The sequence below is a fragment of the Balaenoptera ricei genome, chromosome 14 (assembly GCF_028023285.1).
Source record: "Balaenoptera ricei isolate mBalRic1 chromosome 14, mBalRic1.hap2, whole genome shotgun sequence".
In the NCBI taxonomy this organism is placed as follows: domain Eukaryota; kingdom Metazoa; phylum Chordata; class Mammalia; order Artiodactyla; family Balaenopteridae; genus Balaenoptera; species Balaenoptera ricei.
The window spans coordinates 47,098,549-47,114,502 of record NC_082652.1 but is presented as its reverse complement, the minus strand read 5'-3'; the positions used below and the strand labels follow the sequence as shown (position 1 = coordinate 47,114,502).

Below are 15,954 nucleotides of genomic sequence, written 5' to 3'. Positions count from 1 at the left end.
TCTCCACAATTTTTTAGGGGACACATAAAAACGGGACTGTTAAAGTACTTACATCCTAGGACCAAGAATCCCATGATGAGTAGTCCAATGCCAGCAGCACCAAAATGTACATTATCATTGTCTTTTAGCTTAAAAGTAGTGGAGTGATCTACATCAAAAGTATTTGTGCTAACCAGGCCACCGTTTTTGTAGGCATTAGTGGTAACATCTGAGGAAATAAGGCCATTTGTGCTAGTACTGGTATTGTTATTAGAAGGTTCACCGTTCCAGGGACTACCTTCAAGTTTAATAATAATTGTACCAGTAGAAGTTCTTTGAAGAGTATCTGTAACAAGGTTTAAAATGAAAGAAATATTTTATACATTTAGCGTAATAATTGTTGGACAATACAAAATTATTTTCTCTTTGCATCAGTACTTATTTCAATGTCTTTATTCCCACCAATTCAGTAACTCTGCATATTGTCTCTTGTCTGTGACTCAGTTTTTAAATCAAACCATTATGAATAAATATTAGTGCTTGAGAAAAACTGTCCTATGTGCTGAGAAACATACACAGTAAACACCACATTATGTATTGGTCAGCAGTGTGTCATAAGCCACTGTGGAGACATTTCTAGACCATGTGTTGCACACTTCTCCATGCATTAGACTAGATTTTGTTTGCTGTTTTACTGTCTTTCATCTTCAGTTCTTGTCTTTTTTCCTTTTATGGGCTGACAAAACCAACAGACTTTGGGCAGATTGGTCAGTCATTTGTATAAAAATCTCCTATTGATAAAGTAGCATATCCTCAAACTCACAACCAACAGTTCAAACAACTCATAGGAGAGGGAATTTGGCACTATTGGGGGAGGGGAATCTTCATATCAATAAAATGAAGCACTTTTGTTTCACAAGCAGATATTCCAAATTTGCTTTTTTCTTATCCTTCAAAGTTTCAGTAAATTATTGTGTTTGTTGACTAAACACAGGAGGAGAGACATTTGTGATTTGTTTCAACTTAATGGTTCCACACTTGCTGTTGGCTTCAGCAAGTTACTATTATTGTTATTATTATTTCTATTATATAGATGTAAGCGCCGTTGTCAGACTTTGTCCATCGATGTCACTCTAGAATCTGGCACAATGGCTGACGTTTGGTTAGAATTCGATACTTAGTTTCTGGATAAATGAATAAAGATATCCCTGGAAGTACATAACAGAGATAGGTTTACATACAGTCTATCTGATATCAAAGCCCATGCCCTTTCAGCCAGCTATGCTGATTCTATTGTTACTGTTTTGTTGGAATACAACAATTCTATTGTACTGTTACTGTTTTTGTTATTTTTATTATTATCATCGGATCTACTGTTTACCCCCAGAAGGTGGTATTTTTTAATGACAAAGGGAATGCTCCCTATTTGCCATCAGCCTACAGTTTAGTAAATTAAAGTTCCAATTTCTCTTTCATGTGTCCAATTAAGCTTGATGTTGGATGTAAGAAAAGGAGTAAACTAGCAACTGCTTAAGACAATTTCAGCACTGAAATAAACTTTATATGTAGATGGAATAAACATTTCGATTTGTGATAAACATTTTTAAAACTACATTTATTTTGACTGATTGTGGAAAAGACCAGCATAATTTGGTAAAAATTCTGAGTTGTTGAATGACTTTAAAGAAATGCTGTTTTCTTTCTTTTAAACTTGTGAAGCAAGTGGAAATTGTCAATCCCTTTTTAGGACAATTGAAAGAAAAAGAGGAAGAAAGGGAGAGAAGGAGGAAGAAGGGAGGAAGAGAAAGTGAAGTAGCAAATATTGCTTAGAATTAGCCTCGAGGAACTTCCCTCCTAGTGATTAGCCTAATTTAAGTTTGTTGGTTTTGAAAAGTAATATAAGCATGCTAATTCCGAATTGTTTACACAAAATTGTACATCAACTTTCCAAGGATCACGTAAAGTTAAGTTAGCTTGGCTTTAGGTCCGTTTGAAAATAATTTTACAGTACAATTAAAAATTTTCAATTACTGACATTAATATGGACTAACATTTATTGAATGTCAGCACTCGTCTAGTGCTTTACATGTAGTAACTCCTTAAGTACTTCTAAATCCATAATGTTATTGGCCCATTTTATGGAAGAGAAAACTGAGGGATAAATGGGTTAAATAACTTCTCTAAAATCTTGGAGCTAGTAAGTGATGTTACGAGATACCAATCCAGTCTAATTCTAGAGCTCACGGTCTAAACCCTAAATTATAATGTCTCTTGTATCATTCAGGATTTGATTGTATAATACCCAGTATGATAACTTTTGTTGGAAAAAGGGTTACTTCAAAAGACAGTAATTAAAATTTTAGTTTCTGAATGTATATATAACTTCCAGTAGACGGGAAAAAATTAAATTGATTTCTTACCATCTATAGATAGAATTGTTCCTTGGTATTTTCCCTTAAGTATTTCATATTGTTGAACAGTAACTTTATTTCTCAAAATAATTATGCCTGTTTTTGAGTCAATAGTGATTAGGCCAGCTGGATTACTTCCCATTACATATCTGTATTTGAAAGACAATGGTACAAATTAATGTTAGCTATCTAAAGGCAGGGGGGAGAGAAGGAGAGATTTTGATTTTAAACCATGTTTCCAGCCAGTAGTTGTAACTCCTGGATATAATTTTCAATTATTGGAGACTTTATTTTGGGGGGGGCAGTTCCAGTTGTTTGAGGACATTCAGAAATGGATGAAGATTTAAATCTAAGAAAAAAGAATTACTGAGCAGCCACTTGTAATGGAATGTCTATTACACCTAGCCCACTTAGATGTACGAATAAACCTCTGATACCTGCAGTCTCATTTTCATTTGATTTTGGTAGCATCAGAACTGTCCTGGACAGCCCAGATGCTGGGACTTCTTGGGCTGCTGCTAATTCTAAACTATTCTTTTACCAAAGAAGTTACTTCTTCAGCAGCTTGGCTTTCATCCCTTCCCTATTTCCACTCCCCATCTCATATACTCAGTGAATATACAGGACTTCTTGTGGATTCCAAACTCTGTCCTTGTCTTGTGCCTCTATCCTATTCTCTATTCTCTTTCTCTTCTCATCTTTGACTTCGAAGTTTTCCTTCTCATTTACATGTTCGTTAGACAAACATTGGTTAGATAACTCTCTGTGTCAGGCATTGTGCTAAACTCAGGAAATAGAACTTGATAAGGAGTCAGATAGGGGTGTGGTCTTCCCTCAGTGAACTCACATCTGTGGAGTACAAGAGAGCTTATCAGTAATGGCGGTGCAGTGTGATAAGAGCTATAACTGAAATACTCACATGGAGTGAGAGGAACACAGAGAAAGAACTTTTAAAACTCATTTGTGAGGTCTTTCCACTCCACCATTATTCCTGATCACAAGCACATTTGCAAAATACCTGTGCACATATACACACAGATTTTTCATGATCAAGTAGAAACACTCGGATACGTAGAGTTAAAAAAAAACTACACAGCTTAATTTTTCCTTAATGTAACCAATTTTTCATATCAAGGTGATTGTTGACCAATATTACGTGCTGATTAAAGAGAGAAAGTAACTGAAATGCATTAACTAAATCTAATTGATTTCAATCTGGGCAAATTTGCAATGGGAAAATCAATCCATCAAATCTTCCAAGGGGAATAACCATGATATGTAGTAATCAGCTAACTGGTCAATAAAATATATAAACACAGGAGCGTCAAACTTTCCAGATACAATATTTTCACATTTTAAACCTTCACATTTTTCCATCTTACATTTTGCACAAATTATATATTTTCTTAAGTTAAACAGTCTAAATTAGGTAACAATTCCCCAATTAGTACGTTTTATGATTGAATTTCAAAAATAGTGACAAATATTTTAATTCAGATACTTCAAATTTCTAAAAAGAACATATTTACTTAAGTTCAATATGTGATGAAAATTAGTTGGAAAATGTCAGTCTTACCTAACAGTGGTTGAAAGTAGACCTGTGTCCAGATCAGTAGCTGTAAAGTCTCCCAATTGATAGTTTTGTCCCATCTCACTAGTTACTATGAATGTCTTTGAACCTGGACGGAACACTGAGCCTTCAACTACATTTAACACAGTCACAGAGACTGCAGTTGCTGTGAGTTTATATCGAGACATAATTGATTGATGAAATTCAGCTTTATTTCTAACACCAAGACTAAGTTGCAGATTCTTCATAGCTTCATAATCTAGGGGCTAGAAAATACAGAGTGAAATAGTTTTACTCTAAGGGGAAAAAACATTCTAGAGGAAAGAGAAATTCTTTGATAATAGGCAAAAAAATTCTTACATCTTTTTCTTTAATTAAATATAAATACATATAAATACACACTCTATTCTTACTTTATATTCAATTCAATACAAACACATGAAAATACAGTAAGAAAAAGTCCAATTGTCTTCGATCCTTTGTTGAAAAAGTTGAAAATGTATGAGTTCCAATTGTCCACCAAATTAAAAAACTTAAAATAATACAGGTGGTCAAATCCATGCATTTTGTAGTGCAAAGAGAGCTTATGTTAGATGCTATCATTTCAGGTTTCTCAGAAAATAGCTCTATTTATTAGGAAGAATGGGCCAAGTATATCGTAGGTTCAATCATTTGACTGATTTTATCCATAAAGAACTATTTACAAGAAATTTTACTATGTATATGTGACTTCTTTCAATAAATCAAATAATAGAATGTAGTATATAAATAATAAAAAGAAATCCATATTTTATTCAACATATCCTGGAAAAATTCACTTTATATTATAAAATTATCAAGTAGTCATTTTCATTATGAAAGACGGTGTCAAAATCCACTACTCATAAAATCCACAACTATGCATTTTGCCTATAAATACCAACCATATTTTTAAAAATTTTCACATAACAGTAGTTTAGATGACCATCGATTCACACACTGAGCTCTCTACTTAGCTAAAATTTTCAGTCTTTGCTCTAATATTAGCTTTATTTGCAACTCCAAGAATGGCTATAAAATTATGTATACATATACATCACACACACGTATTACATATATATATATAATCCTAACAAAAGAATTAATATATGATGTCATGTCTGGGAGAAAAATCAACATAATTCCCATTTTACAGACAGAGATGTTGAGGCCAGATAGATGAATTAATTTTCTAAAGTAATATCATAGTTTGGGGTGAAATAGATTAGGACTCAGTTTCCCCAGCAGGGAAACCTAGATAGTGTAGTGGAAAGAATGTGAACTTAATAGCTAGAGAAGCCTAGGTTTGAATGTCAGCTGTCCCACTTACTAGTGATGAGAACTGAGCAGGTTACAAACTCTCTCTGAACCTCAATGTATTTATTTGTAATGTGGGCATATAACCTATTTTACAGGGATGCTGTAGAGAATAAACTAAATCATCCGCACACTGCCTCAGTGAATGGAAGCTGTAGGCATGGTGACACTTTATGAAGACATATGAGACAAATGATCACACATTCCTATAGGGACAGAATTCCTTAGGAGTTTATTTCCCAGAGCAATTCTGAAGGAAGAAAACAGTTAAAAAGGGATTACATTTTACCATGAGGAATACATATTGCATGCATCACGTACAATCCATGCACAGCTATTGCAGATTTTAAAAAATAGACTGACAAGTCTTGTAGCCCAGGGTGAAATCTTCACTATCAGCTCCCTAGGAGTCAGACATTTTTCCCCCTCGAATCTCAGAGAAAATTCTACTGCAGGTAAATGTGGTGGATCAGTAATGTAGAGGGGACACAGGAGAACTGTGTTGACTTGGACCAAATCTCTATGACTTGGAACAAGTCTCTAGTATACTTATGTCTGTAATAAGCCTGGGTCAGCTGCAGAAGTGAGATGAGAATGTGATAATCCTACAATTACAGTTATTTAATTTTAATTCTGTGGAAACACACTGGATGAACTAACAACTTTTAGTTTATGTGATGAATGTTATTAATGAATAATAATTGATGTACAGTGTTGACAGGGACACCTTTTTTTTAGGCAATGATTAATCTGCTTCAAAAAATATTCTTCAAATGTGTAAAACAAACCTAAAGGATTAATCGTACTTTGTTGTAAGCATAAAATAAGATTTGTGTTTAAAAATGTATGATCTGTGAGGGAATATTGTATTGATAGAAAAGAGTTTCAAGTAAAAAGTTCAATGCCTGTCTTTACGAAATTATATAAGCAGAAAAACTCTCTATAAAAAAGCTCTATATCATGTATAATTCTAAAACACATTAATTTTTATTCTTTCACCCACTCAAGTTTGTGAAATGTTGACATCATTTTAAGATTAACACTTTGAAAAAAACCAAGAAAACAAAATATTTAGGATAATTATTCCATACCTTAATAACCTTTAAAGTTCCCACATTTGTTCTTTCATTCATTTCTATATCAAACCAATTTCCCTCATTTCCAGAGATAAAGAAAATGACTGCCATCCAGTTAGCTGAGAACTCCTCATCCAAATCAATTATTCTAATCTGGAGCAAATTTGAATTTAGAGCATTTTCTTCAATACTTATGGAATACTGAAACAAGAAGTAAAAAAATTTTAGCACAAACTATGTGAGAAATAGAACTATATTAGTTTTATATAGAATGTTTATAGTTATTCATGATATAGAAAAGAGATCTATGTGGTCTCAATTTTCATTGTTCAAATAGGGGTTTTTTCATATGTATTATATAAACAAACATGAGATGAAATATTTGTGTACATTTGGGTTGTGTGTGACTAAAGATAACATGTACATATACAAATAGAATTGTTTGAACAAATTTGAAAAGGTAATGAACCTAAAGTTGTTGTTAAATTCAAGGACTAATACTTACTGATGACTGTTCCATGTATGGGATGTTATCATTGACATCGAGGATTTTAATGCTGCATTCACACTCTGCTGCCATTCCATCTGCCCTACCATCTCGGTCTGAGCCTCTTACAAATAGAGAGTACTGGCCATATTGCTAAAAATATGCACAACAAACAATACCACAGTTGATGTAGACAGTTTTTATTTTGTCTTATACAAAGATCTTTTAAAATGTTGTATCAACGTTTACATAAATCTATGATGAAGATAGAGGTAACACAGAACACTGAAAATTCACAAATCTCACATGAATCAATATGAAGTTGCCACTTCAATTCCCAAAAATTCTTATCCAGCATCATGTAAAAGAAGCAAAAATTTTAAAAGACATCATTCCTTATTATATGTTGCAAAAGTTTGTAAAGGGTGAAGCAGAACAAAATGATCAGGAGGGGAGAGATTAAGGTTTACCAAGAATTTATGGAATTAAAATTCTGTACCCCAAATTATCAACCCCTGAAGAATAAAGAGATAGCAAATGGTTTGCATTTTTGGGGGGTGGCAGTACAGTTATTGATGATCTGTTTTCTTGAATCTACACAAAGGTGCTTAAATTTTTAGAAGCTGGTAAAAGCCATGAAGTCTTTCCCAGACACATGCATATATGCATCCTCACTCAAAGTTGTGGATATAATTTTAGAGAATTCATAGTTAGAGACGTCCTGAGGGCTCTCCACAAATGCCAGGTTAAGAATATCTGCTCTGAAAAAAAGGGAGAGGGCTCAAATCAATAAGATTGGAAATGGAAAAGGAGACGCTATAAAGGACATCACAGAAATACAAAGGATCATTAGAGACTACTACAAGCAACTGTATGCCAATAAAATGGACAACCTGGAAGAAATGGACAAATTCTTAGAAAGGTACAATCTACCAAGACTGAACCAGGAAGAAATAGAAAATATGAACAGACCAATCACAAGTACTAAAATTGAAACTGTGACTAAAAAACTCCCAACAAACAAAAGTCTAGGACCAGATGGCTTCGCAGGCAAATTCTATCAAACATTTAGAGAAGAGTTAACACGGATTTCTTCTTCTGAAACTATTCCAAAAAACTGCAGAGGAAGGAATACTCCCAAATTCATTCTATGAGGCCACCATCACCCTGATACCAAAATCAGACAAAGATACCACAAAAAAAGAAAACTACAGGCCACTATCACTGATGAACATAGATGCAAAAATCCTCAACAAAATACTAGCAAACAGAATCCAACAATACATTAAAAGGATCATACACCGTGATCAAGTGGGATTTGTCCCAGGGATGCAAGGATTTTTCAATATCTGAAATCAATCAGTGTGATACACCACATCAAAAATTGAAGGAGAAAAACCATATAATCATCTTAATAGATGCAGAAAAAGCTTTTGGCAAAATTCAACATCCATTTATGATAAAAACTCCCCAGAAAGTGAGCATAGAGGGAAACTACCTCAACATAATAAAGGCCATATATGACAAACCCACAGCCAACATCATCCTCAATGGTGAAAAACTGCAACCATTTCAACTAAGATCAGGAACAAGACAAGGTTGCCCACTCTCACCACTATTATTCAACATAGTTTTGGAAGTTTTAGCCACAGCAATCAGAGAAGAAAAAGAAATAAAAGGAATACAAATCGGAAAAGAAGAAGTAAAGCTGTCACTGTTTGCAGGTGACATGATACTATACATAGAGAATCCTAAAAATGCTACCAGAAAACTACTAGAGCTAATCAATGAATTTGGTAAAGTAGCAGGATACAAAATTAATGCACAGAAATCTCTTGTATTCCTATACACTAATGATGAAAAGTCTGAAAGTGAAATTAAGAAAACACTCCCATTTACCATTGCAACAAAAAGAATAAAATACCTAGGAATAAACCTACCTAGGGAGACAAAAGACTTGTATGCAGAAAACTATAAGACACTGATGAAAGAAATTAAAGATGATACAAACAGATGTAGAGATATACCATGTTCTTGGATTGGAAGAATCAACATTGTGAAAATGACTATACTACCCAAAGCAATCTACAGATTCAATGCAATCCTTATCAAACTACCAATGACATTTTTCACAGAACTAGAACAAAAAATTTCACAATTTGTATGGAAACACAAAAGATCCCGAATAGCCAAAGCAATCTTGAGAAAGAAAAACGGAGCTGGAGGAATCAGGCTCCCTGACTTCAGCCTATACTACAAAGCTACAGTAATCAAGACAGTATGGTACTGGCACAAAAACAGAAATACAGATCAATGGAACAGTATAGAAAGCCCAGAGATAAACTCACGCACATATGGTCACCTTATCTTTGATAAAGGAGGCAAGAATATACAGTGGAGAAAAGACAGCCTCTTCAGTAAGTGGTGCCAGGAAAACTGGTCACCTACATGTAAAAGAATGAAATTAGAACACTCCCTAACATCATAAAGAAAAATAAACTCAAAATGGATTAAAGACCTAAATGTAAGGCCAGACACCATCAAACTCTTAGAGGAAAACATAGGCAGAACACTCTATGACATAAATCACAGCAAAATCCTTTTTGACCCACGTCCTAGAGAAATGGAAATAAAAACAAAAATAAACAAATGGGATCTAATGAAACTTAAAAGCTTTTGCACAGCAAAGGAAACCATAAACAAGACGAAAAGACAACCCGCAGAATGGGAGAAAATATTTGCAAATGAAGCAACTGACAAAGGATTAATCTCCAAAACATACAAGCAACTCATGCAGCTCAATATCAAAAAAACAAACAATCCAATCCAAAAATGGGCAGAAGACCTGAATAGACATTTCTCCAAAGAAGATATACAGATTGCCAAAAGGCACATGAAAAGATGCTCAACATCACTAATTATTAGAGAAAGGCAAATCAAAACTACAGTGAGATATCACCTCACACCAGCCAGAATGGCCATCATGAAAAATCTACAAACAGTAAATGCTGGAGTGGGTGTGGAGTAAAGGGAACCTTCCTACACTGTTGGTGGGAATGTAAATTGGTACAGCCACTATGGAGAAAAGTATGGAGTTTCCTTCAGAAACTAAAAATAGAGCTACCATATGATCATCAATCCCACTTCTGGGCATATATCTGGAGAAAAACATGGTTCGAAAGCATACATGCACCCCAATGTTCATTGCAGTGCTGTTTACAATAGATGAAAGCAACCTAAATGTCCATCGACAGATGAATGGATAAAGAAGATGTGGTACATACATACAATGGATATTAGTCATTAAAAAGAATGAAATACTGCCAGTTGCAGCAACATGGATGGACCTGGAGATTATTATACTAAATGAAGTAAGTCAGACAGAGAAAGACAATATCATATAATATCACTTATATGCAGAATCTTAAAAAAAAAATGATACAAATGGACTTATTTACAAAGTGGAAACAGACTCACAGACTTAGAGAATGAATTTATGGTTACCAGTGGGGAAGGGTGGGGGGACGGATAGACTGTTAGCTTGGGATTGACATGTACACACTGCTATGTTGGAAATAGATAACCAACAAGGACCTAATGTATAGCACAGGGAACTCTGCTCAATATTATGTAACAAGCTAAATGGGAAAAGAATAGATACATGTATATGTATAACTGAATCACCTTGCTATATACCTGAAGCTATCACAACACTGTTAATAACTATACTCCAATAAAAAATAAATAGTTAAAAAAATAATAAAAAATAAAATAGATAACCAACAAGAACATACTGTATAGCACAGGAAACACTGCTCAATATTCTGTAATAACCTAAATGGGAAAAGAATTTGAAAAAGAATAGATACATTTATACGTATAACTGAATCACTTTGCTGCACACCTGAAACTAACACAACATTGTTAATCAACTATAATCCAATAAAAAATAAAAATTAGAAAGAATAAAATATCTGCTCTGGTGGCTTGCCAGTGATTGCAGAGTTCCTTTACTTTTTAGAGCTCTTCACCATTACAACTCTTTTCATGTTAAAGGAAACCCACTGGGCTCTTTAGGAAAGTTTGAGAGAGAAATATCTAAATAGTCAATTTCTTCTTATGGTAATTTTCAAACAAGTAAAAAAGGACATAATGGTAACCTAGAAACTGATGGCATTTGGATCAATAAAGAGTGTTAAAATAATCTGATTTATCTTAAATCTAGGAATCATTAGCAGGGAGATGTCATTTTAAAATAACTATAATACTTAAAATGTAATTTAATTAAATATCAAATAGAAAATAAAACTTCCTCATTTATAACCCTAAAATATATGCACATCAGTTATATTCTATCCACATTAAAAAACATAATGGAAAAAGTTGATATTTTAAAATTAAATCAAGGGACCACATGGCATTATAGAAACCATGCAATACTGGTTCTAATTTGGTAACAATCAGTAATTTTTTTTTAATTTGTAAATGAAAAGACTGGTCTGGATGTTACTTAATCCTTATCCATCATTCTGATTCTGTGATTCATTTCCCAAAGTACTCAGTGGGCTGTCAGTAGGTGAGATATAGGAAGAGAAAAAAAAAAAAAAGAGTTCTCTTAAATGCGCTTAGGATACGCTGGATTAAAGAAAGATAAACAAACAAATAAACAAAACAAAAAAGAAAGATAAACAAGTTTCTTAGCCTGTAAAAATTCTCGGAGCTTCTACCATGTTCACACGCATTGTGACTCACCAAGATGGGAAACATAATAGCAATTGTTTCTTAAATTTATTTCATTATAGGACATACTTTAAAAAAAAAAAATAGAGCTTTTGCTTCTACCTTGTGTGTATTTTTATGTACTCTCAGAATGTAGTTTTCTTAAATTGAGACAAATGCTAAGTAAGATTAAATGAAAAATGAGTATAAAATCTATTTGAGGGATTCCTATTTTTTTCACCTCACAGATATTTATGTCATTACCATTATGTGAAAATGTTATGTAATTAAAATTTTAAAGTATTGTTTTCTTTTTCTTTTTCTTTTCTTAGAACTCTTGCTTTTAGAATCAGTTCCTTTGAGACTACAACTCACTCAAAGAAAAAAAATTACCTCTCTGTCCAGAAAATTATTCATTGTTCGAATTTCTGCAGTGTATCTGTTGATAATAAACATTGGTGCATCAGGAGGTTCTTGTCTTACGATCTTGAAGGCTATTTTGGAGTTCAAATTATTTGGTTCATCTGCATCAGTAGCATTGAGTATCATCACCAGTGTATCTAGAAATCAAGAGAAATTGATTGCAAATGGACAGTTTGCATTTTTGTTGTAGTATAATATATATTGTTTTTCCAACAAGGTGTTAGGGTTAGTTGGTCCATATAATGGGCACTCTACCATTTTCCCTTTCTACTGCTTCGACATACCAGTATCTTAGCTCCTTTCTATACCTTTGTCTTGATGAAAAGATCACATTTTACCAGGGACCTTAGACATTACTGATAGCTAGAAAACAAAGAAATATTTTCTTCTGCCTTTCCATTTCTTATTCTAGTATAATTCATTTTTTAAAAGGCTGCTATAGTGAAACAAAATGATATAAGGCCAGACCAATTCATTCCCAACTATAGCACTTTCTAGCTATGTGATCTTGGCCTCAGTTTCCACATCTATAAACAGGGATGATAATAGTACCGTCCTCATTGAGTTCATGAAAGAATTAAACATCTATATGAAGAAAATTATGTGAAGTTCCTATTGAATAATGCACATTCAATAAATATATATTACTGTTGTATTTTGCGTGGTTTCTAGTAAAATGCTAGGTTTAAAAAGACGCTTGTTTAATTACATACTTTGTCCTATCCCTCACTTCTTCCAGTAATCTTATTAGCAGTTTTGATGAAGAACACTGGAGAATGTGAAAAGCTGCCAGCATTCATAAACTAGACTTCTCTACAATCAACTCTGTTCCAAGCACAATTGGCCTGTCTGTAGACACCAACTACCAGCTCCCATCTCTCTCTCTCTCAATCTTTGTGTGTGTATTCATTTCAGCATCATTTTTAAAATGTTTTCAGAGGAAATTAATTCATTAATTATGGTGCGTTCATACAACGAAATCTCATGAAATTGTTAAAAGGAATGAAGAAACATGTATTTCCTAATATGGAAATGTGTTCAAAATATATTTCAGTAAAAACTCACATTGTGGATAAGTATGTAAAATATGGTCACATTTGTTTCTTCTTTGGAAACATGTTTATATATATTTACATGATTATAGAAAGTATGTACCTAAGTAACTAGTGATGGTACTTGCCCTTGAAAAACGGTGCTAGGGAGAGCAAAGTATGCATTTTTATTCTGTTTTTACTCATATTTTGTGAATTTTTACAACAAACATTTTTTTTTTTTAACATCTTTATTGGGGTATAATTGCTTTACAGTGTTGTGTTAGTTTCTGCTGTATAACAAAGTGAATCAGCTATATGCATATGTATATCCCCATATCCCCTCCCTCTTGTGTCTCTCTCCCATTCTCCTTATCTCACCCCTCTAGGTGGTTGCAAAGCACCGAGCTGATCTCCCTGTGCCATGCAGCTGCTTCCTACTAGCTATCTATTTTACATTTGGTAGTGTATATATGTCAGTGCTGCTCTCTCACTTCGTCCCAGCATACCCTTCCCCTGCCCGTGTCCTCAAGTCCATTCTCTACATCTGTCTTTATTCCTGCCCTGCCCCTAGGTTCATCAGAACAATTTTTTTTTTTAGATTCTGTATATATGTGTTAGCATACAGTATTTGATTTTCTCTTTCTTACTTCACTCTGTATGACAGACTCTAGGTCCATCCACCTCACTACAAATAACTCAGTTTTGTTTCTTTTTATGGTTGAGTAATAGTCCATTGTATCCATGTGCCACATCTTCTTTATCCATTAATCTGTCGATGAACACTTAGGTTGCTTCCATGTCCTGGCTATTGTAAATAGTGCTGCAATGAACATTGTGGTACATGTCTCTTTTTGAATTATGGTTTTCTCAGGGTATAAGCCCAGTAGTGGGATTGCTGGGTCATATGGTAGTTCTATTTTTAGTTTTTTAAGGAACCTCCATACTGTTCTCCACAGTGGTTGTATCAGTTCACATTCCCACCAACAATGCAAGAGGGTTCCCTTTTCTCCACACCCTCTCAGCATTTATTATTTGTAGATTTTTTATTATGGCCATTCTGACTGGTGTGAGGTGATACCTCATTGTAGTCTTGATTTGCATTTTTCTAAAGATTAGTGATGTTGAATATCTTTTCATGTGTTTGTTGGCAATCTGTATATCTTCTTTGGAGAAATGTCTATTTAGGTCTTCTGCCCATTTTTGGATTGGGTTGCTTGTTTTTTTGATACTGAGCTGCATGACCTACTTGTATATTTTGGAGATTAATCCTTTGTCAGTTGCTTTGTTAGCAAATATTTTCTCCCATTCTGAGGGTTGTCTTTTTGTCTTGTTTATGGTTTCCTTTGCTGTGCAAAAGCTTTTAAGTTTCATTAGGTCCCATTTGTTTATTTTTGTTTTAATTTCCATTTCTCTAGGACGTGGGTCAAAAAGGATCTTGCGGTAATTTATGTCATAGAGTGTTCTGCCTATGTTTTCCTCTAAGAGTATTATAGTGTCTGGATTTACATTTAGGTCTTTAATCCATTTTGAGTTTATTATTGTGTATGGTGTAATGGAGTGTTCTAATTTCATTCTTTTCCACATAGCTGTCCAGTTTTCCCAGCACCATTTATTGAAGAGGCTGTCTTTGCTCCATTGCATATTCTTGCCTCCTTTATCAAAGATAAGGTGATCATATGTGTGTGGGTTTATCTCTGGGCTTTCTATCCTGTTCCATTGATCTATATTTCTGTTTTTGGTGCCAGTACCATACTGTCTTGGTTACTGTAGCTTTGTAGTATAGTCTGAAGTCCAGGAGCCTGATTCCTCCAGCTCCATTTTTCTTTCTCAAGATTGTTTTGGCTATTCGGGGTCTTTTGTGTTTCCATACAAATTGTGAAATTTTTTGTTCTAGTTCTGTGAAAAATGTCATTGGTAGTTTGATAGGGATTGCATTGAGTCTGTAGATTGCTTTGGGTAGTATAGTCATTTTCACAATAGTGATTCTTCCAATCCAGAAGCATGGTATATCGCTCCATCTGTTTATGTTATCTTCGATTTCTTTCATCAGTGTTTTATAGTTTTCTGAATACAGGTCTTTTGCCTCCTTAGGTAAGTTTATTCCTAGGTATTTTATTCTTTTTGTTGCAATGGTAAATGGGATTGTTTCCTTAATTTCTCTTTCTGATCTTTCATTGTTAGTGTATAGGAATGCAAGAGATTTCTGTGTATTAATTTTGTATCCTGCTACTCTACAAAATTCGTTGATTAGCTCTAGTAGTTTTCTGGTAGCATCTTTAGGATTCTCTAGGTAGAGCATCGTGTCATCTGCAAACAGTGACAGTTTTATTTCTTCTTTTCCGATTTGTATTCCTTTTATTTCTTTTTCTTCTCTGGTTGCTGTGGCTAAAACTTCCAAAACCATGTTGAATAATAGTGGTGAGAGTGGGCAACCTTGTCTTGTTCCTGATCTTAGTTGAAATGGTTTCAGTTTTTCACCAATGAGAACGATGTTGGCTGTGGGTTTGTCATATATGGCCTTAATTATGTTGAGGTAAGTTCCCTCTATGTCTACTTTCTGGAGAGTTTTTATCATAAATGGGTGTTGAATTTTGTCAAAAGCTTTCTCTGCATCTATTGAGATGATCATATGGTTTTTCTCCTTCAATTTGTTAATATGGTGTATCACATTGACTGATTTGCATATATTGAAGAATCCTTGCATTCCTGGGATAAATCACACTTGATTATGGTGTATGATCCTTCTAACGTGCTGTTGGATTCTGTTTGCTAGTATTTTGTAGAGGATTTTTGCATCTATGTTCATCAGTGATATTGGCCTGTAGTTTTCTTTCTTTGTGACATCTTTGTCTGGTTTTGGTATCAGGGTGCTGGTGGACTTGTAGAATGAGTTTGGGAGTCTTCCTCTCTCTGCTATATT

General features: G+C 34.0%; 1 protein-coding gene across 1 annotated transcript in view; it reads right to left on the bottom strand.

Annotated features, from left to right (window-relative positions):
* The window catches only part of DSG1 (desmoglein 1), a 37,118-nt gene that overhangs the window by 6,650 nt on the left and 14,514 nt on the right, over window positions 1-15,954 (bottom strand). Inside the window, exons 6-11 of the mRNA XM_059893842.1 lie at window positions 11,971-12,137; window positions 6,877-7,011; window positions 6,387-6,572; window positions 3,967-4,226; window positions 2,400-2,539; window positions 53-325 (exon numbers count right to left, since the gene is read on the bottom strand). Coding sequence (XP_059749825.1) covers window positions 53-325; window positions 2,400-2,539; window positions 3,967-4,226; window positions 6,387-6,572; window positions 6,877-7,011; window positions 11,971-12,137 — 1,161 coding nt within the window. The remainder of the gene's footprint in view (window positions 1-52; window positions 326-2,399; window positions 2,540-3,966; window positions 4,227-6,386; window positions 6,573-6,876; window positions 7,012-11,970; window positions 12,138-15,954) is intronic.